General features: G+C 40.4%; 3 protein-coding genes across 4 annotated transcripts in view; 1 reads left to right on the plus strand and 2 right to left on the minus strand.

Annotated features, from left to right (window-relative positions):
- Nucleotides 1–2441, minus strand: part of LOC311057521 (von Willebrand factor A domain-containing protein 7-like) — a 28980-nt gene extending 26539 nt beyond the window's left edge. Inside the window, exons 1-2 of one of the 2 annotated variants that reach the window (XM_084074485.1) lie at nt 2326–2441; nt 1269–1306 (exon numbers count right to left, since the gene is read on the minus strand). The gene's annotated coding sequence lies outside the window, so the exon portion shown is untranslated. The remainder of the gene's footprint in view (nt 1–1268; nt 1307–2325) is intronic. The other variant, XM_084074486.1, reaches the window with a different exon arrangement.
- A 1593-nt stretch (nt 2442–4034) lies between these two features.
- On the plus strand, nt 4035–18592 carry LOC311065345 (microfibril-associated glycoprotein 4-like; the record flags this gene model as incomplete). Its single annotated transcript, XM_084085643.1, has 7 exons — nt 4035–4151; nt 6072–6131; nt 8782–8973; nt 9954–10050; nt 10398–10565; nt 11521–11658; nt 18513–18592. The coding sequence occupies 7 exons, from the start codon at nt 4035–4037 to the stop codon at nt 18590–18592; spliced, it is 852 nt and encodes a 283-aa protein (XP_083941769.1).
- Nucleotides 18423–24678, minus strand: part of vps54 (VPS54 subunit of GARP complex) — a 32764-nt gene continuing 26508 nt past the window's right edge. Inside the window, exons 16-23 of the mRNA XM_084079266.1 lie at nt 24163–24226; nt 23565–23670; nt 23256–23343; nt 21814–21935; nt 21163–21243; nt 20643–20750; nt 19711–19805; nt 18423–18838 (exon numbers count right to left, since the gene is read on the minus strand). Coding sequence (XP_083935392.1) covers nt 18733–18838; nt 19711–19805; nt 20643–20750; nt 21163–21243; nt 21814–21935; nt 23256–23343; nt 23565–23670; nt 24163–24226 — 770 coding nt within the window. The 3' untranslated portion in view covers nt 18423–18732. The remainder of the gene's footprint in view (nt 18839–19710; nt 19806–20642; nt 20751–21162; nt 21244–21813; nt 21936–23255; nt 23344–23564; nt 23671–24162; nt 24227–24678) is intronic.

Here is a 24678-nt window from a genome sequence, read left to right on the forward strand (position 1 = left end):
AGTATCAATACTGCAATGTAGAAATACTCTGTTACAAGTAAAAGTCCAGAAAAAAATAATTACTTGAGTGAAAGTACAAAAGTATTGGCATCAAAATATACTTAAAGTACCAAAAGTAAAAGTACTAAAATGTTTGAAAATAGCAGATCTACAAGCTCACCACGCGTCAAGCTCGGCTATTTTCAAATAGCCTATGTATAAAACAGGGCTAAAGTGGTTCATGTATATTTTATAATGTAATCATTTATATCTGAAAAGTAACTAGTAACTAAAGTTTTCAAATAATTGTAGTGGAGTAAAAGTACAATATTTGCCTCCGAGATTTAGTGGAGTAGAAGTAAAAGTATTGGAAATTGGAATACTCAAGTAAAGTACAAATACCTCAAAATGTTACTTAAGTAAGTACAGTACTTTAGTAAATTTACTTAGTTACTTTCCACCACTGCTAAAGCCACTGAGCCAGCTCTCTCTCTCTCTCTGTTGGCATTCTCTCTGGTGTTTTGTGTGTATGTCCCTGAGTGCACCTGAGCACACCTGCGGATCAATTAACCCTGGCACTGCCAGTGAGTCACTCTCCCCTTCTCCATCCACTATAGTCTAAGTGAGAGTTGACTGAAATGCTAATAGACAACTTCAATTTGGGAAAAAGTGAAGTGGGCGATGGAAAGGTAAAAGGGACTTGCAGGGCCATCCACACAGACTATAAGTTCACTACGGTCGTCGTTAATAGTTTTGGTGTCGACTCTGCCATGTACTTGACTTTGAACAATTTTTAAAACAATACAGTATCTTTATGGTTATAGATCTGACCCAACTCCTAAGCCTAAAGTGAGGAATAGGTCAGAGGGAACATAGGCGTGACCCCATAATGCGGAGAGCGAGAGAGAGTCTATTTCATTCACGCAACAACCTGGCCAATGCGGGGTACCCAAACCTGAACACAGTTGTTTCTGTTTTTTTGTTTTGCTTAAATGTTTCCTTCACCACAAATCAACCTCATCAGAAGTCTGGCTCTTCTGTTTTGTCTCTGTCTCAGTGATGCACAGGTGGATGCCACAAATGCCTAACATTCACAGAGGGTCTAATCCTGCCAAGTGTAACAAGTTAATGAGAGACACTTCTCTCAACAGAGCGTGAGAGAGAGAGAGAGAGAGAGAGAGAGAGAGAGAGAGAGAGAGAGAGAGAGAGAGCGCATCTTTATAAACAATATGCTTCAAAATATTGAAAAGACTAAAAGGAAACAAATAAGTTATAAAGACTTGATTTACCTTTCCTCTCAAATGATTGTTTGCGGCAGCTAAACAGCCTGAAAGTGAGACAAGTGTATGATGGGTTAAAAAGAAGCAACAGCACAGAAGAAGTAGGATACAACTAATTGTGGTTCACATGTTTTGCTGGAACAGACTGAAACAACCTCTACCAATGTGTATCTATTGCAAATGTGGGAGGAGAGTTAAGGAGGTGCACAGTAGGGCATGGGAGTATGTTGATATAGGCTACAGTAGCAACTAGGGAGTACTGATGGTTGTTGGTGCCTCTACTTTCCCCAAACAATAGTTTTTTAGACTTTAATAGATCAATAGAAGTGTGAGTATAGGCTCTCAAACCATGTTTTACTCCATAAACTGTTAAAGGAGAATTTTGGACCAAGGTTTTTTTTTTAGCTTTTCTATGATGTTATGATATCTTAGGATGAATGGTACAGTAGAAATAATTAATAACTCCATCCCGGATCCGCCAAAGCTTAAAACGTGCGCCAATAGGCCTTGCGCTAGATCACGTATTTTAATAGCTTTTTTTTGGGCTTTTTTTTTTGTGAGATCTGACGTTCATAGTGACAGAACAGTCAAAAAAACAAAAAACAAAAAAAACAGAAGTCTCGCTAGACGAGATTGAAATCTTGAGATTTCAATCTCCCCCCCCCCCCCCCCCCCAAAAAAAAAAGGTATTAAAATACGCGATCTACCGCAAGGCCTATTGGCGCATGTTTTAAGCTGTGGCGGACCCGGGATGGAGTTATGAAATCTTTCTACCGTACCATTCATCCTAACATCCTAACGTCATAGAGAAGGTAAGAAAACCTTAGTCCAAAATTCCCCTTTAAGTACAGAAAGTTACATGCACACAACCATGTGATTCAATTATTCAATTATTATTGGAAAATATTCACACAAAAACATTTTTTTCTTTTTTTTGCACAACCCTGACAATCACCTCCAAAAAAGTGGTTTGCTAAAATGTATAATAATACTTTCTGCTCCCACATAAATAACAATCAGGCTGTAAAGCACATTCCAAAGAAACGTTGCAACACTCTAGTTTTACCTTATACTTTCTTAGTAATCCAGTCCCTGAGAGAATGTGTTTCTATGAACCAATGCGTATACTTTTCAATATCAAATCTCTTACAGTACACTCATATATGTCACATGTGAGACAATGAGAGAATGAGCGCCCTCTTATATGTGTTTACACCCAGACCCATAGAGAGAGAGAGTTATGACACGCTTTGATCTCGCCGCAAAGCGGGCCGCTATGGGCTGTAGTTCCAAACATTAATTGGAACTATCTCATTGAGAACGAGCGTTTCCGCATTCCGTACTTACTATGGGAGTCAACGCTTGTGTCGTCACTCTCTTATTAGATCACGCTGGTTACACCTTGCTGGAGTGATAAGGGGACACTTCACCACTTAGGCATGATGGTAACACTTGCTCATAAGGGAGTGGTTCTCAAACTTGTTCAGGTCAAGGACCCCCAAATTGACCCTTATTAGCCCGTGGACCCCCATTTGAAAATATATGTCACGGACCGCCCCAATAAGAGACGTTTTTTTTACGGCTTTAGCAGTGATTCTCAACCATTTTAATTTCAAGGACCCCCAGTTTGACATGCATTAGGGCTACGGACCCCCATTTAATGACAATTCTATCTCTGGGACCCCAATTTATATTGAAAAAGCAATGTTAATGTAACTCTGAGAGTGTACAAATGGAACCAAAGAAAAAAAAACGTATCTTGCTATATCAGTGGTGCTGAAACTGTTTCATTAAGGACCCCCAGAATTATATGTATTTGGCTGTGGACCCCCATCTCAATACATTTTGTTCCAGGGACCCCCAGAAGCAAAGATTTGAGTAAGAAGGTAGCAGCGCGAGGCGTTGTGGGCTTGTAGATCTGCTATTTTTGGCTAAAGTTCTCCTCAGAAAAGGGATGCTAGGTTTCGAGTGGTTACGGTAAAAAGAAAAATCATATCACATAAAGATTTGGCGGACCCCCTGTAGTAACTCTGAGGACCCCCTAGGGGTCCCGGACCCCCTGTTGAAGACCCCTGCTGTAAACTGAAAAAAAGGGCACTTCTGGTCAAGAGGGCAAAGGGCAGGTGCTCTAGCCCCACCTAGAGTCTATCTGTGCACGTCCCTGTAAAGAATTATCAGATAGATTTCACACACGTAACATCATTGTGAAGCCTATAGTCATAATAACAATGTTAAAACATTTTCAACATGGCATCCTTATTTTGGGCATGTCGTGTCAACATTTTTCGAAATCTTTCAAAATGTTTCAAAAAGAATAAAAATAGCAGATCTACAAGCTCACAATGTGTCACATTTGCGACGCGTTGTGAGCTTGTAGAAGCTTGTGTGTGCATGCGTCCGTGCGTGTGAGCCTGTGTGCATGCATGCGCACACGTGGGAGGTCTTTTTTATCAAATGTAAGAAGGGGGGTATCCAAGGAAAAAAAGTTTGCTAAACACTGATCTATATAGTTTTGATGCAAAGTATTAGTTGGTGAGTATTTTGCATTTTCGTATTGTTTATTCAGGCCCCGGTATGTAAAGACCACTGCTAATCTGTCCTCTTGCTGCATGTAGGTACTGTATGTGTAATGTGTTGATGAACACAGGGTGTCAGTCTTGTGCTGCACAACCTGCACTTTACCTGAGGAGGAGGAGCCAGGGTTCAGGTAGGGTGACATCAAAGATGGTTAATTTATGAAGTTACGCCATCCCAATTGGAGCCACTGAAGGCGACATGGTACACAAATCCTACAAATGGTCTCCCAAGAGGGCGTCGGTGTCTGACGGCAAATCTCGTCCGAGGTTAACTGGTACCAGATCCCGTGAGAGTGTGTTGCTGGGACAGAGAAAGGTCAATAACAAAGTGGATTTTCACCTGATGTGTCAGGAGCAAAAAGCAATTTTAGTGTGAAAATCTTGGGAATAATGTGTGGCTTTGTGACGATCGGGCCCAATATTTAGTTCAGTGACCATGTGGCTAAAGCAGGGGTCTTTAACAGGGGGTCCGGGACCCCTAGGGGGTCCTTCAAATCCGCCAAATCTTTGTGTGATAGGATTTAGTTTTTTTACATTAACCACTTGAACCCTACAATTCCTTTTCTGAGGGGAACATTAGCCGAAAATAGCAGATATACAAGCTCTCAACGCCTCGCGCTGCGAGGCGTTGAGAGCTTGTAGATCTGCTATTTTTGGCAAAGAGGCTATAGGTGTAGAGGGAAGAAATAGCAGACTAAGTAAAAAAAAACTTTAATCTGAAACACAATGTTATACAATATAGAGGGGGGTCCCTGCTTCATCTCTCTCTCAGCTAGGGGGTCCTTGGCCTGAAAACGTTGAAGACCCCTGGGCTAAAGAATGGTTCAGAAGCTGTGTTCACGTTCTGTCTAGCCTGCCCCAGCGCGTCTGATAGCTGGTCTAGACAGTCCATGGGCCAGACCAGAAGTCAGGGACACGTAAGGTGGCAAAATCTCTTTGGCACCAATTTGTTTGTAGGGTCCATATAAGTACTTTGAAACATGATAGCCTTTTCAAATGAGTAGCTTTAATACTTTTTTAGGACATTAACATAAATTTTTTGCCATTATCTCCCCACATTATCTGCACAGTAGTCCTGTACCCAGGCCCGGATTGCCGTCTGGGGCCACGGCCAACCCTAAAACCGAAATAAAGTCACCAAAAACCCAAAAGAAACTAACATAATCCGCCAATTAACCGCAATTTTTCGGCGCCCGCGCGCTATGGGCCGGTGAAGTTCACAAATGCCAGGGCCGATTTTCTGTGCCAGTCCGTGCCTGCCTGTACCTGGCCTATAAACCCGACTCTGTCACGGACACTGCGGTCCACAGACTTGGACCTCCTCTCTGTCCCCAAGGCAAACAAGTGAACCTTCGGGGACAGAGCCTTCAGTGTGGCAGCCCCCACCCTGTGGAACTCTCTCCCAATAGGAATTCGCCATGCTCCAACACTGGACTCTTTTAAGGCTGCCTTGAAAAGACACTTCTCTCAAGCTTATGGCTTAGTTGTTTGTTGTTTTGTTTGTTTGTCTGTTAGTTGTTCATTGTTTTTGATGTAAAGCGTCCTTGGGTTTATGAAAGGCACTATATCAATTCAAGCTATTATTATTATTATTATTGAAGTGAATGAAAGAGAGAAAAATATGTTTTTTGTTCCTCTGTATGACATGTTCTGTTAAAAGAAAAAGTGGCACGCTTTCTTCACTGATAACTGTGACTAAGCTACCACTTGGGAAAGGCTACCATGATCATATATCATCTAGTTATATAGACCTATTCAAAATACAAAACTAGAATTTGCAAATGTTGCACTTGAGTGACCCCGCAAAAGTGAAAATGCTGTTCACATTGTATCACAACGTGAGGTGTTGTGAGCTTGTAGACAAGCCATTTGCTGAATGTTTGCTCCAGAATAGGCATGCTAGGGTTCATGTGTGGTTCATAAGGTTCATAAGTGAAAGAAAGAGATTGAATATTTTTTTTCCCTCTGTATGACATGTTCTATTCAAAAAAGGTTAGACGATTTTTTCATTCTTTGTATCTATGGTTGGTGTCATTGAAGGCTGATAACTGGGACTAAGCTACTACTTGGGAAGGGCTATCATGTTGAAATATTATCTAGGGATATAGACCTTTTCAAAATACCAAACTAGAATTTGCCACCTTGAGTGTCCCTGATTAGTGAAAATTCTGGCCTGGGCCCATTGACTAAATGCTGGGCTGAAGCTGAACTCTCCCTACTTCTCTGTCCTCCTCAGACCATAGAGACATGTCGACCTCATCATCTCCTGGACTTCAGCATGGTTGACCCCATGCTAGTAAAACATCCACACACACACGCACGCGCATACGCACACACACGCACACACACACACACACACACGCACACACGCACATGCGCATGAACATAGAGAGAGAGAGAGAGAGAGAGAGAGAGAGAGAGAGAGAGAGAGAGAGAGAGAGAGAGAGAGAGAGAGAGAGAGAGAGAGAGAGAGAGTAAAGTAGCTAGTAAACATTGGTAGTTGTGGATTGCATAAACATTTTGGTAGTTGTAAAGTGTAGTTGCTTATTTGTTCTTGCTTCCTATAAAAAAAAAATATCAGTGGTTCTCAAAAATGTTCACGTTAAGGAAATTAATATGTATAAGATTTGTGTTGTTAAAATGTTTAAAAAATATTAAACATTTGTCACTTTTTTTCAATATACATATATATGTTTTAAAATAAGAGATCTACAAGCTCACTACGAATTGTTGTGAGCTTGAAGATCTGCTATTTTCAATGTGTATAAGTTTAAAGTGCTCATTTGGCCTATAATAATAGTCGCTTCTTTTGGAATAGTTTTCATAGAGCTGGTTGCTTATTTCTCTCGCAGACACTGATAAGACAGCTCTTCCCTTCCATTAAACTAACAACAAACCCTGCTAAATAAAACATTTAAAGAAAATCTCACAATATATCCATGATACTTAAGATACCAATAACAGGCTGTGTCCCAGAAAGCTTTGGTCATAAACAAGAGGAAGAACAATGTCAGCTTGTAAAACGTATTAGGTCAACATATTATTCCCACAATGTTACCAAAGCTGTCTCTATCATTTTATTCACAAAGACCGGATAACATTTCCTTTTCTATTGTTGGATTCACATGGGAACGACTATCATGATCAAATATCATCTAGGGCAGTGGTTCTCAAACTTTTTCATGTCAAGGACCCCCATAATGATATGTATTTGGCCGCGGACCCCTATCTCAAAATATGTTGTTCCAGGGACCCCCAGAAGCAAAGATTTGAGTTACAAATGTTCGCTTAAAAAAGTATATATATAAAAGTTTTGCACAAATTTTCAAAAATAGCAGATACAAGCTCATAGCGGGCACTCGGTGCCGCGCTATGAGCTTGTTTTCATAGAGCTGGTTGCTTATAAGACAGCTCTTCCCTTACATTAAACTAACAACAAACCCTGCTAAATAAAACAATTAAAGAAAATCTCACAATATATCCATGATACTTAACATACCAATAACAGGCTGCGTCCCAGAAAGCTTTGGTCATAAACAAGAGGAAGAACAATGTCAGCTTGTAAAACTTATTAGGTCAACATATTATTCCCACAATGTTACCAAAGCTGTCTCTATCATTTTATTCACAAAGACATTTCCTTTTCTATCGTTGGATTCTCCGGCCTAGGGGAACCGAGACACAACATAATGGTGTGGAAGACCGCCCTTCCCAGCTGTATGACATGCAAAAAAGGTTAGACGATTCTTTCATTCTTTGTATCTATGGTTGGTGTCATTGAAGGCTGATAACTGGGACTAAGCTACTACTTGGGAAGGGCTATCATGTTGAAATATTATCTAGGGATATAGACCTTTTCAAAATACCAAACTAGAATTTGCCACCTTGAGTGTCCCTGATTAGTGAAAATTCTGGCCTGGGCCCATGGACTACATGGTCAGGTATAAAAGCAGCCAAAGATAACTCAGTCATCAACACAATCTCCACTTCCTTTCCAAGATGCAGGTAAGGGTTTAAGCTCCTTAGGTTCTATACCATTGTAAAGGTGATTTTTGTCATTAGAACTTCAAGTTTGGGGGAAATAAGGTTTTATTGCCTAAAGAGAGAGAGAATGGTATTTTATCTGAATGACTTTCACAATAAAACATCCAGGGTTTGGAAGATTACTTTTGAAATGTTACAAAGATTACAAATGACTGATTACTGAGTTTCCTTCTCAATATATGCACAATTGCACATACTGTACAGTACACACAACCAGCGGTGTAATGTAACTAAGTACTATCTACAAGCTAAGTATTTTAAGTATCTACAAGCTCACAATGGCATTGTGAGCTTGTAGATCGGCTATTTTCAAATGATTTATACAATTTATACATTTGGAAACTTGTGAAATGGGACATTCTGCATAATGAGTACTTTTATTTTTGTACTTTAAGTATATTTTGATACCAATACTTTTGTACTTTTACTCAAGTAAAGTTTCAATTCTGGACTTTTCGTTGTAACAGAGTATTTCTACATTGCAGTATTGATACTATTACTTAAGTAAAAATGTGAGTACTTTTTCCACCACTGCACACAAGTAAAAGTATTACGACAGCAAGTGAATATGTGCCTGCTTTTATTTTCTCCATAATTTGATTGTAATACATTTGCTGGTGTTTATTTCATTATGCCAACACACACACACACACACACACACACACACACACACACACACACACACACACACACACACACACACACACACACACACACACACACACACACACACACACACACACACACACACACACACACACACACACACGGTTTGAACAAACTCCTCTCCAGAGTGGATCTATTCTACTGTAACACAGCTACTGTAATGGGTTGTCTTAGATCTTACTGTCACCTTTCTTGGCTCACCTCTGTCTGTCTGTCTGTCTGTCTGTCTGTCTCAGGCAGCGTTACTGCTAGCTCTACTGGTTCCAGTAGTGTGTGTCCACTCCCAGTTCTACCTGCCCACTGACTGTGATGACATCCACCAGCGTGACAAAACCAGTCCCAGTGGGGTGTACACCATCTACCCTGGAGGTCCCACCAGCCCCCTGCATGTCTACTGTGACATGGACACTGATGGAGGTGGCTGGACCGTGAGTAGCTATACTTGTAATTTAGAAAGATCACACTTTATTTATATACTGAACATTTTCTATTATAGTGCAAAAGAACATGCTTGATCACTTGACATTGAAGGCCTTATTTCAACCATTTTCATGACCATAAAACTTGTGGATGTCATTATGGCATAAACAATTAGTTGAAGGGTGAATTTTGCAGGTTCAAATCATGCATACTATTACATTACATTATGTCATACAATTTTTCAAAACATTATTATTTCATTTACTTTTTCACATTTTGGAAACAATTGCCAATTTCAAACTGCAAAACATACATAGGCTTCACAATACATGTGTGGTGTATGGCTGAAGCATTGCATTTCCTTGTGACTATGGCATTAATAGGACTTGTATGGTACATTAAGTGTAATGCAGGTGTAAGACCTGTAGTGTTTGTATTATTGTGTGTTATAGTTGTAACTGTTCCAAAATAAATAGATTTCTATGTATTTTAGGGGTGTGGGGGGCTGGCTCCCCAAATTCTGTTTTCATAGATTTCATAGATTGTTTTTCTGCCGCGCCTACAACCCCTGCACCTGCCCTTTGCCATCTTGACCAGAAGTGCCCCTTTTGAAAAAAGGTTTACATCAGGGGTCTTCAACAGGGGGTCCGGGACCCCTAGGGGGTCCTCAGAGTTACTACAGGGGGTCCGCCAAATCTTTATGTGATATGATTTTTCTTTTTACCATAACCACTCGAAACCTAGCATCCCTTTTCTGAGGAGAACTTTAGCCAAAAATAGCAGATCTACAAGCTCACCACGCCTCTGGGCTTGTAGATCGGCTATTTTTGGCAAAGAGGTATAGGTGTAGAGGGAAAAGAAAAGAGCAGACCAAGTAAACCAAAAAAAAGTATAATTTACTTGAGCACCTGCCCCTCAAAATGTTTGTGCACGCCACTGCTTTTCTTTTCCAAAGACAAGTCACACATCCCCTCACTCTCTATCTCAGGTCATCCAGAGGAGGATGGATGGAACTGAGAACTTCAACAGACCCTGGGACCACTACAAGAAAGGCTTTGGGGATGTAGCTGGAGAGTATTGGCTAGGTGAGTTGCTATAGTGTTTATGAGAACAAAAGCAAAAGCACTGCAAATCAGAAAACAGAAGCAAAGTGAGAAATGCTGCAAAAACACAAATAAAGGAGTCCCAACTCCAACAAAAAGAAGAAGAAAAGAACAAGGATAAAACAAGGATATAATATTATTTCTAGTATTGTTTTCTTTTATTTATTATTTCAACATTTATTTTCTTGTCAATCAGTTTTGTAGTCACTTATATGAAGCCTGTTGAGCTGCACTAGCATGTATAATGTATTGTAGTGAATGATAGATAGATGCTTGATACTAAGTGCTTGTCATGAAGTGAAACAGACTCTCTGTGTGTCTCCTATAAGGACTAGATTACATCTTCTGGCTGACGATGAGAGAGAAGCGTGAGCTGAGAGTGGACATGGAGGACTGGGAGGGAGTGAAGGTCTACGCCCAATACACCTCCTTCTCCATCGACCCTGAGTACCTTGGCTACCAGCTCCATCTGGGCAGCTATGTGGACGGAGGAGCAGGTGAGGAACCTAAACATCTCAGGAGGGTTCTGCAGAATTCAATTTAGAAATGAGGAAAAATCACTGAACTTCAAAGTAATCCATCTCTAATAACCCAGGTCTTCAAATTACAAATTTGACAATCTAAATAATATAAGATGAATATTGATATGGTTTGAGTTAAAGGTAGGGCAAGTGATTTTCTTTGGTTAAAATAAGTGTTAAGTAGCTCTACATTCTGATAGTACTCATTGCTATAGAGTGTTTGTTCAGTAACAGGAGTCTCCATGTCTCTGCAGCTCTTTATTAAACAGAAAATGCATTTTCGGGTCAGGATTTCATCGAATCCAATCAGGATTTCATCCAATCAGAATAGAGAACTCAGTCAGGATACAGATTAAACAAGTGAAATCGAAAGTGGTGACACAAAGAAATGAGCTGAACAAATTGGAAATGGAACACTATAAAAATGAAGCTGATAAATGGGTACTCTCTCCTGTTGACTGAAATGTTGTCACCTACCTGAAAATGTATCTTCTGTTTATTAGAGGGTTGGAGAGACGGGGAGACCCCTGTTACTGAACAAACACACTATATCAATGAATACTAGAATATAGTGGTTTAACATCTAATACAAAACCTTTTGTTTTAACCAAAAAATATCACTTACCCTATAACAACCTTTAATCAATCAATCAATCAATCAATCTGCCTTACACTGTGATTACAGTGTAATGCAGCTGACCAATTAGCTCAAGCCTATCATCCTCCTGGTTCTTTTATCAGCCCCCTCACCCAGGACAAACTGTTTAAAATGTCAAATACCATATACCAATGAATATGAGTCATGTTTCAGGGGTCTCATGCAGATGTTAGAGCAGCTAATTGCAGCTGAGTTTTGAATCTGGTTTGGTCATAATAACTAAAGATCAACATCACAATACAAACTGTGTTCCTTTTATCATCCTCTTTTTAGGGGACAGTTTGTCTTACCACAACAACATGAAGTTCACCACCTATGACAAAGACCAGGATACGAGCGCGTCACTCAACTGTGCTCAGCATGCTTTGGGTGGATTCTGGTTCAACCAATGTCATCACACGAACCCCAATGGTCTGTATGTATCCATCGGTGGGAGTTATAAGCCTGCTGAAAACAGTGTGTGTTGGCTCGACTGGAAGGGGTATAGCTACTCTCTAAAGAGTATAGCCATGAAGATCAGACCTGTGCCTAACAGTGGCTGTTGAGGAGCAGCAGGAATACAATGCATCTCCATCTCACTAATTATTCATACTGTGTATCAACTACATGAAAATACTACAGTTCAATGAATAACAAAATAAATGGAGTTCATTAACACACATCTCTCTCTCTCTCTCTTTGTTTTTCACTGTTTCAGTTAAAGGTGATTGATCTTTTTATTTTGTATTTACACAAATAATAAAAAGAAAATAATACATCCACAGTGGCTTTAAAAGGATGGAAAATACCCCCCCCCCCCCCTAAAAAAAACTAAACTAAATACATTGTAATTTTGTTTTGTTTACAGTACATCTGTAAACTGACATGTTGCTTCAGTAATAAACAGAATAGTTGTAGAGGAAATGGCTTTTCCAAATAAATGTGTAAATCCAGCACACTGACTAGCATAGTTCCATTTCCTCTACAACTATTCTGGTTATAAGTCAGCAGTCCTCCCAGCAAATCTACAAACACTCAGACCATATGATCTCACGGAGTGAAATTGAAATTATAAATTATTTTGATACCAATACTTTTGTACTTTTACTCAAGTAAAGTTTCAATTATGGACCTTTCGTTGTAACAGAGTATTTCTACATTGCAGTATTGATACTATTACTTAACACATGCACCATTTCCTTTACCTGTAATAATTCGTCACGCGGTTCTCACCCAGTGGTCCGGGGACCACCAGTGGTCCTTGAGGGGGTTCCCGTTGGTCCTTGAGGGGGTTCCAGGTGGTCCCCATGCTAAATGATGGAGAGTTGGTAAACCACAATGGACCCATATAGATCTTTAACTCTTGAGAGCGTAAAATGAAACCAAATGGACCCTTACGGGTCCATTTGGTTTCATTTTACGCTCTCAAGAGTTACATTATTGTTAAACATCGGCATTACTTAATGAAATATGTGTTATTTTGATCAACGTTTGCCTATATCTCTCCTGTGGTACCACACCATGGAATTGTGGACAAAATCTTATCCAAAGATAACAAAATATTTTAAGTCTTTGGGTCTGAGTCTAAATCTCATCAAAATGGTGGCTCCTTGGCTCAAACGCCGAATAAATAATGGACCTTGATATGAAAAGGGTTGAAAACCACTGATCTGTAATTAGTCCCATATTTTGTGACTCATTCCAATTTCCAACCTAAAGACTGTTATGGACATTAATTCCAATGCACCACAATGTGTAGCTACAGCCCTAGTTCATTCTAGTATATACGTGTACTAAGCCAAAACTAAATGCACCAACCACCAATTTTATGTTATTTCATATTATATTGAGACATTGTACAACTCACTACCTTCACAGTATTTACCAAGGTGAAATGTTTAAAATACAATATTTTCAAAGTAATAATCTCTTTCAATGGAGCTGTGCTGGTGGTGACTGATAAGAGCAGAGCACCACACGTGCGCCCTCTGCTGGTGGAACACTCCATGTGTTTGTAGATCCTATATTTTACAGTCTATAGTGTAGATGGTCTATTTCTAGTGTGTTTTATGTAATTGCACTCAAGCAGAAAACTCCTTTCTACATGTTTTAACTTGTGTTTTTTCGTAAATTAATGCCACACTTTTTGCAAACTGTCAAGTATTCAATCAATCAATCCCCCATTCTGTCTTCAAATGAATCCAGTGACCCCGATTAGTGGAGGGGATGTGAACATTTGACTCAGGAGTGTCTACAAACATTGGACATTTGTAAAATACCAACAATCACAACATTAAATAAAATGCATTATTTCCATGGACTTTGGCCTTTGTGCGCCCTCAACAATTGGGCAACACCAAAGGTGGCTTTCACCACGTGAAACTCTCCGGTACTAATAATTAATACACAGTACATTATCTCTTGTTCCAAATAGCTGCCCTAATTCATTTAATAATAAGAACCTGAACTTTGAGAGTCTTATCCGAATTAATAAAGTCTATAGCACGACAAAAGGGCTCCATCATCCAGTTTTGTTTTTATTCAGAAAGGTTTTGCAGGACTCAAGACATTTTTTAAAATCTCAGGCATGCTGTCAAGATTGGGTTGTCGCTCGCCCTCCCTTTTCCCAGCTCTATAAGAGCCACAATGAAGGCCACTCTCTCTCTCTCTCACACACGCACACGCACGCACACACACACACAGACACACACACACACACACACACACACACACACACACACACACACACACACACACGCAGTCACGCACACACACAGGTAAAATAGGCACTCTAACAGTACACTGTTGCGGATGGGTCAGGTTCCAGTTGCACCACCTCACACTAAGTTCAAACTTAGCCTAGTTATAGTTCAACCCATTCAATCCGGGGACGCATCTGTGTCATTTTAGATGTCTTTGGCTATTCAAAAATAGCAGATCTACAAGCTCATAGTGCGGCACTGAGTGCCGTGCTATGAGCTTGTAGATCTGCAATGTTTTTGAAAAATCCTGAAAATGTGTGTAAATCTTTAAATATATATACATTTTTAACATATATACATACAAATATTTAAAGATTTGCACACATTTTCACATAAAAAGAAGAAAAAAGGCAGATCTACAAGCTCATAGCGCGGCACTCGGTGCCGCGCTATGAGCTTGTAGATCTGCTATTTTTGAATAGCCAAAGAAATCTAAAATGACACAGATACTTTCCCGGCTAAATGGCTTTTTAAAAAGCCATTTAAGCTATAACTAGGCTAAGTTTGAACTTAGTACGAGGTGGTGCAACTGGCCCCTGATGTGTAGTCTTTGACGGTTATCAAAAGTAGGCACTTTTGAAGTATAGACAGTACTGTTATTACTTGGTGACGCTCCTCCTCCTCCTCCATGTTCTAATCATCTGTCTGTCCTCTCCTTGCCTGAGGAGTCGCACAGCGCAGGAGGCGGGAAGGTTTAAAAAAAACTAAACGACAACAACTTGGGTTAGACGAGTATTTGGGTCGGAGCTTGGCTTAACCCATTCAGACCAGGAACGCATCTTGTGTGTCATTTTTAGATTTCTTTGGGATATTCAAAAATAGCTGATATACAAGCTCATAGCGCAGCATTTTGAAAAATCTAGAAAATGTGTGCAAATCTTTGAATATATATATATATATATATATATGTTTTAAAGCAATTTTTTTTCGCCGATCTGTGCTTCTGGGGGGGGTCCCTGGAACAACATATTTTGAGATGGGGGGCCAAATACATATCATTTTGGAGGTCCTTGACATGAAAAAGTTGGAGCACCACTGATATAGCAACATACGTTTTTTCAAAAAAAACTGTAGAATATATATTCAAAGATTTGCACACATTTTCACATTTCTTTCTAAAATAGCTTGTATATCTACCGTACTTGTATATCTGCTATTTTTCAATAGCCAAAGAAATCTAAAAATTACACACAGATGCGTTCCCGGTCTTTAAATGGCTTAAAAGTCAAACATGTCATTTTCATGCATATTACAAATACAATACATAAAGGTATAAGGCCAAGTTAACAAATAGTTCCATCACAGGCAGTGAGCTGTGGAACCGGGAAAAGTTTCCCGCCGGTTCGATCACCCATGGCTGGCTTCTCTCTCCCCCCCCACCCCCCACCCGACTGCGTGTGGAAGTGTCCTCGAGCAAAGACACAGGTTGCTGGTGCCTTGCATGGCTTCCTCCGCCGTGTGTGTGTGAATGGGTGGATAATTTTAACGCACATTGTCAAAGTGCTTTGAATAAAAGGCGCCAAAGACCATTTTTGTTGATGTCGGGGCAGAAACCTCTTCTCTCCGTGTTTTAACTTTGGGTTATTTTCCGTGAATTAACCCATTAAGACCTGAGGCGATTCTTAAAAATGGTTTCTAAATCCTACATTAAAAAAAAAAAAAAAAAGTTCAAGATTTTTCAAAAATAGCAGATCTACAAGCTCATAGCGCGGCACTCGGTGCCGCGCTATGAGCTTGTATATCTGCTATTTTTGAATAGCCAAAGAAATCTAAAGTGACACAGATGCGTTCCAGGTCTTAATGGGTAAACTCATTCAGTGCCATTGACGCGTAAAAACGTAATTCTTTTCCAAAGCCCAGAGGTGCCAAAGGCGTGTAACACGTCCAAAACCGCGTTTTCGGTGTTGTTTACGCTATAGATGGCGCTGTTCTCCAACCTATGAGTGATCCTATGGACTTCTGGAGAAGAAGTAGTTCCGGAAATAACGTGATCACAACAAACCCAGCCGCGTCCCATCTAATGTTAAAGAATTTAGAAAAATACTTTTTTTGACCTCTGATGTATTGTTTTTTTTCAGCATTTTTGTCAAAAACAAGCTATATTCAACAGCCAATAACTTAAGAACGGAGGGTCGCGGTGACATGCTTTACCCCCCCCCCCCCTCCCCCCGATGGAAGCAGAGACACTCATCCGTCTTTTGCGACACTTGATGTGCCGATCGTCCTGGTACGAAATATGCTGTGGCTCTTGAAAGGTTGCTCAAAAACGCTGACACGGCTGACTTAATAAATTAATTCAGGCACTCAATGAGTTGAACGCCGTACTTGATCGTACTGCAGCGTCACACAAAAGCATCAAAAGTAGCAGATCTACAAGTTCGCGACGCGTTTCGAGCTTGTAGATCTGAATTCATTTTTGAATTTGAATCCTGGAAAATCACAGTTTTGGACAAATGAGGTTTCCACCCAGACAGACCATTCATAACAAGAGCAACCAATCGTAAGGCTTAATGCACAGGAGCTCAAATCACGTTGATATTACAGTTTTTGTTCAGGAAACCTTTGTGTTAACGACTTAAAACCTCAGGACTCTTTACTAGGCCCAACCCCCCGGTTTCGCTCGGCGCTAAAATATCGTCCCACTGAAAATAGCCCTTCTACAACGCATAGCCAATAGCGTTGTAAGAGCTTGTAGATCTGCTATTTTCAGTTTTCACTTTAACAACAAGCCCAGAATAAGGACAACTTAGGTTAATAATAATGTGGCTAAACGTATCTCAAGTCAAATGTGAAGAGTTATGCTCCAAAACATTATGCTTACTTAACGTTTAAAAAAAAGAACGGTAAACTGAGTTCCGGAAGCCAGATAAGAGAAAATGTTAACATTTCAAACAGACTGGATCCACTATTCTTTCCCCCCAAAATGACTGTGTAATGCTTAAAGGACCACTTTGGTAGAGGTTTGGGTTGTGTCGTTACCTTGCCATGATGTAACTCCAAAAGGTGGACAAGAAATCTAAAATAATTGCTCCAGTGATTAGAAATTGATAATTCAAAATATATGCTCCTCATTGACTTAAATTGTACGAGAAAGCAGCTCTCAAAGCCACTCTTTTAGCAAATAAACGAACGCAAACAAAGTTTGATTCAGACAATATAGAACATCACCAAACCCAGTACTGTTTGTTGTTTTAATAAAAATGTTAACTTCCAGCTGATTTTACAATTTGAAGATCCGGATCAAGGGATCCAGTCCGGCTTTTTTCTTTAAAAAAATAGCAAAATCAACAGTAAGTTAATATTTTTATATAAAAGAAAAAGTAGTACAGGGTTTGCTGATGTTCTCTATTGTCTGAATCAACTTTGTGTTAGTTTACGTGCTAAATTGACGTACAATGTTAGTGTAAGTCAAAGAGGAGCATATTTTGAATTATCTAATCAATGGAGCAATTATTTCTGATTTCTTGTCCACCTTTGGAGTTACATCATGGCAAGGTAACTACACAACCCCAAACCAAAGTGGTCTTGCCCTTTAACTTTGCAATGTATAACTGAGCTTGGTCTCATGCCTGTGAAATGGGAAATTATTGATCAATTCGGGGGCGAAACCGAGATAAAAATCAGAAAATGGATTCAGTGCAAAATAATGCTGATCTGAAACTCTGATTAACAGGAGGAGTCACTGAAATTCATTCAGTTATGTAAGAAATTGCAGTGATGATTTTTCTCACGTTTAAAAAAACAAAAAAAACAAAAACAAAGCCTCTACATTTCCATTTGGACATCTTGAATCCGCCCGTGAAACCGTTTGGCGCCAACTTTTGACGCAACTGCTGCTATCTCCAACGTCTCAAGACCGAAAAAAAAAAACGTAATAAATTATCCCGCCGTCTCTTATAATCGTATATCATTTACAACATCCGCCTCCCTCTAAAAAAAAAAAAAAAAAAGAAAACATCGACCATAATTTAGTTACTTGGTTTTTAGTGTCCTTTCATAAATCATTTAGTTTTGAATTGCACACACAGTGAGATGAGGTTGACAGCAGTTTGAGAACGGGAGGCACGGTTTGTGCGTTCCCCCCCCTCCCCAAAAAAAGTATTTTAAACTGGAGGTGTTTTCAGAGGCCCTGCCCGCCGCCCCCCAAAACCATACACCCCCCCACCCCCACCCCTACACTTGTGCACATGTTGAGTTTGGTCCCACAATGTCACTGGGATCTCTCTCTCTCTCTCTTTAGAGCATTGGTTCTCAAAGTGGAGGCGCAGGCACCCCCCTGCAGCAAAAATGATTGATAGCTATTAAGGAATCAAGTGGACCCTTTACAGGCCTGTTAACTCTGAGAGTGTAACAGATGGAACCAAACCATTTGGTTCCATCCGTTACACTCTCAGAATGATGGGGGTCCGTTGCCCCTGATGCATAATGAAAAAAGGTGGGTTCCTTGAAATAAAAAAAAAGTTTGAGAGCCCCTGCTTTTTTTTTAGGGACAGCCCTCCTCCAACAACCCCGTTCCTCCCTCAGGTTCCCAGCCCTCCCCGCGGGACAGGGTGGCGTTTGGCCTGAGCGTGACGGTCCCCTCCTCCGATCCCTGGGTTGGTTGAGGAGGTTCGGTTCGAGCGATAGAAGTGGCTGGTCTCTCTCTCTGAATGTCATCTGTCCCCCCTCCTCCCAGGGTGGCTGTTGTGTGTGTGTGGCACCGCACCATGGCGGCCCTCTCCCCCAAAGAGTCGCCTTCCTTCCATCACCTCTTCTGTTCCCAGATCTCTGCCATGTTCAGGTCCAGTTTCTCCAGGGTGCGCAGCGCCTGGACGTTCTCCGTGTAGAAGGCCACGTCCGCCCCCACCAGCCTGGACAACAAGCAGCAGAAGCACAGGAGCAGAGCACAGGGCATGGATGTTAGATATACATGACCAAGATGGAGGTGCAACATTTGAATTAAAATACATGACCAAGACAGAGCTACAACAGTTGATTTAAATCGATGACCAAGATAAAGCTACAACAGTTGATTTAAATCGATGACCAAGATAAAGCTACAACAGTTGATTTAAATCGATGACCAAGATAAAGCTACAACAGTTGATTGAACAAATTGATTTAAAATCTAGGGTAAGTGATATTTCTTGGTCGAAACAAACGTTTTTTTTTGTTAAAACGTTAAAGCACTATAGAGTGTTTGTTCAATAACATGGGTCCCCCCATCCATATCTCCTGCCATTTAACTCACTGAGTGCCATTAACGTGTTTCACGTGTTTTTACCGCTATGGCGCTGGGTGCCATTAACGTGTTTTTGAAAAAATAGTGAAAAAAATAAAAAATAAAACATGTTCAGAACCCAAGATATCATCATCTGAAGATGTGCAGCTCCATCCACTCCTTGTTTAACTTAGAACTGAAAAAGGCTGTATCTCGCTTCCTAAGCACTTTTTGTTTTCTGTGAAAAAAACTCTGGCACTTTTCAGAATCAATTCTGAAATAATTCTGGCAATCCTGGCCCTCAATGAGTTAATATACGGAAAATATATTTTCAGTTTTTTCAAGTGCTTGTCAGGTGGAGGGGACGGGGGACGTCCCAGTTCAAATATGATTCTTTTGGGGGCCGCGGCCTGAAAGGGAACCCTTGGTCTAACTGCTAACTTGGTCTAACTGCTAACTCTAACTGGACCAAGGAGCCCTTGGTCTACTGCATAAAATCACAGAGTAAATCCTGGGTCGTACCCGTGCTGTGGGCCACCGTTATTCACCACGCCGAGCCGTGCCAGCTGCCTCTTAAGGTGCATTTTATAACTGGCATTGATCCTCAGGAACAGCATCTGTACACAGGAAGAAACACAAGAAACACTGGCATTGTTACTAACTGTTTGATATACTTTCTATAAATGTATCCTAGTACATTGGTTCTCAAAGTGGGGTCCGGGGACCCCCAGGGGTACTTGAAGGGGTTCCAGGGGGTCCCCAGCTAAATGATGGATATAGGAACCAAATGAACTCTTATTGGTCTGTAACTCTGAGTGTACAAATGGAACCAAATGGACCCTAACGGGTCCATTTGGTTCCATTTGTACACTCTCAGAGTTAAATTAACATTGATTTTACAATATAAATTGGGGTCCCAGATAGAAATGCCATTACATGGGGGTCTGTATAGCCTAATGCATGTCAAACTGGGGGTCCTGGAAATTAAAATGGTTGAGAATCACTGCTAGAGCCGTAAAAATCTTCTCTTATGGGGGGTCCCTGGCTTATCTTTTCAAATGGTGGTCCGCGGGCGAATAAGTGTCAATTTGGGGGTCCTTGACATGAAAAAGTTTGAGAACTACTGTCCTAGTACACACTACTGTTGTACTGTATCAGATAATGTTCTAATAATATAGTTCATACACATGTACACTATGCACTAGTACTGCTGGTGTACTGTATCAGAGAATATTCCAATATTTTCAATGTCGGGGGGAAACAAAACCGTCCAAAACCGTTAATTCTCAGGAAATGGGGAAGAAGAACCTGTGTTCCAATGGATCCAATGTTGTCATTTAATCACTAGCTCTTGTTAATTCTTATCAATACATATTGGTTCAATATGTATTGATATACAAAATAAATAATAAATAATATAAATATGGAGATATGAGGTTTATTAGTGGTCAAACCTGTGTTTGTTCCTCAGGTAACAGTTCATAGAGAGCTTCATGCATCTTGGCCATCTGTTTGCAGACGTTTCGGAAGCAGGCGGAGGGCATGGGGGCCTTCACCTCATACTGTTGAACACACACACACACACACACACACACACATAAACAGTTAACAACAATAGACAGCATTCCGCCACTAGGTGTCACACTTTTACAACATAAGTTTGCTGTCTAGAGCTCAACTGTGACTGTCCACTTCTTGCATAGATTTTTTGTGTCGATTCATTGATATTATTGGAAATGAATTAACAACCCAAAACAATGACAAATATTGTCCAGAAACCATTGAATGGCACTGCATTAGTATAAAAACAGGCTGCAGCAGATGGGTATAATGATCTGCTGAATTGACTTTAGTAATAGGAGTACTGTAGCGTCCACCTTTATGCTTATAAAAGGTTCACCAAAATATGATTTATTTGTTACATTAAATGATGATCATACAGGATTCTAAAAAATAAAACATCTGAACGTATACCTTTGATAGAACCTTCTCAAACAGGCTGTCCATGATGGCTACCAGCTTGGCTGAGATCTCTGCTATGTGATCATTGTAGTCCTGCAAGGAACACAGGACAGGTTAACAGTTAACAGAACTATTCGATTTAAGATAAAAAAAACATTTATAATGACAAATTGATAATTTAATAAACAAATAAACTAATAATCTATGCTTTTTAATTTTGGGAATGTCATAGGCGAAAGGTTTCCCAAAATGTCAAAACATTAAACAAAATAGTGAAAATAGCCGGTGTGACGCGTCGTGAGCTTGCTCTTTTATGGTTGTGAAGGAGGGTGGGGAGTCACCCTTTTTGATGGCTGGTGGTAGAGCATTCCACATTCTGGTGGCATAATAGTAGAATGAATTCATCCATCCCCATGTTTGTGCCAAATCTAGGGGGAATGAGATCAGTGGAGCTCCCTCTCGTGTTTGTGGGTGTTTCTCACTATTTTGAAGTACAGTAGTTAGACAGATACATGTGGCACTGTGGTCCTCTTGTAGACCAGGCCTGTACTCTGTCCTCTACCCTGAGCCATCCCACCCTATAGCATAATGAGCAGGGTTTAGGTGAGTCCTACTGTAGGTGTGAGGTCAACCATGACAACCAGGACAGCGGTGGTGACTCACCTTAGTGATGTGGTCAAAGTGCCTGAGGACGCTGTACTGTTTGGGTTGTAGCTTGGTCTCAAAGTGAGCTCTGATGATGGGAATGTAGTGAACTACCAGCTGGAGGCAACGAGAGGCCAGCGCTGTGCACAGAGAGACACACAAACAAATGAGTTTGACACTTGGCCAGCATTAATAATTTAGTACGGTAAGATAGTCTAACTTAATTAGAAAAGTAGGAATATATACTGTGCCAACAGTATTTATATGAACGGTATTCTTTATATTAATGGTATTAATACTTTCATACATTTGTACATACAAATAAACAGTGAGCAGGGAGGCCTCAATTCAGAGAATACTGCAACGCCAACAAGAATCGCAGCCATTTGAACTAAACAAGTACAGTAGACATTCCTTCACACAATGTGACAAACAGCCGACTGACGCAAGACAAACAGTTTTAAGTTTGAGTTACTTCATGAAAGTCAAATATCTGCACAAGTATTTTCCAACTGCCACCCGTGACTGGTTCTCATTTTCAATGAGAGTTCTAAACTGGTTTCAAAAGCAACAAAAAAATAAGAAAAACACCATCATCCTCTAATTCTCCAAAGCTCTGTGGCTGTGTGTGTGTGTGTGTCTGTCTGTGTGCGCCCCACAAACTCTTCTGCCCGGTTCTCCTCAGTGGCTGGAGCAATTGATCAGCATTTGCACACAGCCATTGACCATGTGCACCGAAGCCCGTTGTTCGCTTTCCCCAAATGTCAGCTGTTTATTAGCGTGTTTGTGTTCGCTGGCTCCCGTGTTGCCAAATCATGTGCGTGAAACAAGCACCGGTGTTGCCACGTCCGTGAAACAGGAGTGGGTGCTCATATCCCCCGACGGATATGATCTATTAATCATAGATGTATGTTTTTTGTGATATGGTATATGTGTCCAGTTCCTACATAGGTTTCTAGTGGTGATGAGTGGTGTTATCATATATGAGGGGTCTTCAACGTTTTTCAGTCCTAGGACCCCTTAGCTGAGAGAGATGAAGCAGGGCCGCCCCCACTACATATTGTATAAAATTGTGCTGCAGATTAAACGTTTTTATAGATAGCTTCATAGACTTGTTTGACAGACACCATCATCAGTGTTGGATTCATGTTAATGTGCATTTTCAGACATTCAACCACTTAAACCCTCAACACTTAGAGAACTTGTACTTGATCTGCTCTTTTTCCCCCTGCACCAAACCTCTTTGCCGAAAATAGCCGATCTACAGGCAGCGAGGCGTTGTGAGCTTGTAGATGTGCTATTTTCAGCTAATGTTCCCCTCAGAATAGGGATTCCAGGGTTCAATTGGTTACTGTAAAAAGAAAAAGGCTCCTATCACACAAAGATTTTGGCGGCCCCCCTTGTAGTAACTCTGAGGACCTCCTCTAGTTGAAGACCCCCGTCATGTGTCCAGTCCTTACCTAGGTTTCTAGTGGTGATGGTCTTGAGGCCGACCACCTGCAGAGCACCAGCTCCCAGCACCAGCTGACAGCTCCGTGAGTTGAAGTGCTGCAGAGAGAGGAGAGGAGAGAGAACGTTGCATTTTACTGCTTTTCTTTCTATTTAAAATGTTGCCGTACAACGGTGTCATGCAAAAACAGTCCATCTACAAGCTCACAATGTGGCGCATCATGTTTTTTTTCCTAACTATTAAATAAAAATTAAATCAATCAATAATATTTATTAAAAATATTTAATTTTATGGATTAACTCTTGTGTGTCCCACACACCTTGAGGAGGTCAGCCAGGCGTGTCAGCATGTCTGTAGTGATGGATGGGATGTCGTTGACACACTGGCAGTACTCCAGGAACATTCTGATCAGCAGCAACACCGTCCTGAGAAGAGAGAGAGACCAGTTAAATGAACAGTACCCCTCAGGGCCCTATTTTCGCCAGTGCCTTACCCATTATCCCTAAACCTCTTTGCCATTTTTTTTTACCATTTTTCAAAACATTTTCAAATAGTTCAACTAGCCGATCTACATCGACACGTTGTGAGCTTGTAGATTGGCTATTTGATCCATTTGAAAATGTTTTTAAAAATAGTAAAAAATGGCAAATAAGTTGAGGGATAATGGGTAAGGCACTGGCGAAAATAGGGCCCTCAATACCCTCATACCTGTCTAACTACTTCTCCAGAGTGAGTGACACCCACAGCTACAATACTAGAGGGACAGACCATGATCTGTTTTTTTTAACACAAAAATAAAAAATATGGAGATAAGAGGTTTCTGCCAGGCAGCAACAATAATACAGTATTGTCACATTATTGTTTTGAAGATACGGAAGTCAAAGCTGATGAAATAGTCAGTCTGGTGACACACGTACCCAATGACAGCATATTTCTGTCCGTCCACCAGGAGATGGTCACTGGGTTTCCTGTCCTCTGGACCTAAAGGAGGACAAACATCATAACATAACTATGTCATGTCAAATGTTTTAAGAGGACCAAAAGGGAATACCTCTAGAAGTGATTCAAAAGATCAGTTAAGTCCCTGTTTAGTCATTTTGATCCACAAAATGCATGAACAGCAGACTCACACTAAAAACTGTCAAGGAAGAATAATAAATAAATGATTAATTTTGAATAAATCATATGCCACACAGGCTTCTCTGCCTTTTCTATACCGTATGTGAAAACATGTAAGGAGGAATTAATTAACAGAAATGTGCTGTGTGTTGACACACACATTTTAAATTGTTTATGCCTTACATAAAGAGCAAAGACTATTTATAAGACTAAATAACAATGCATTTATTCTGGCACAGGACATACATTTGGCTTTAGTCACCAAGTGAGCTTAGCATTAGGCTAGCAAGTTAAAAATAGTTATTAAAAGTTAT

The sequence above is a fragment of the Gymnoscopelus microlampas genome (assembly GCF_963454915.1).
Source record: "Gymnoscopelus microlampas genome assembly, chromosome: 2".
Taxonomy (NCBI): domain Eukaryota; kingdom Metazoa; phylum Chordata; class Actinopteri; order Myctophiformes; family Myctophidae; genus Gymnoscopelus; species Gymnoscopelus microlampas.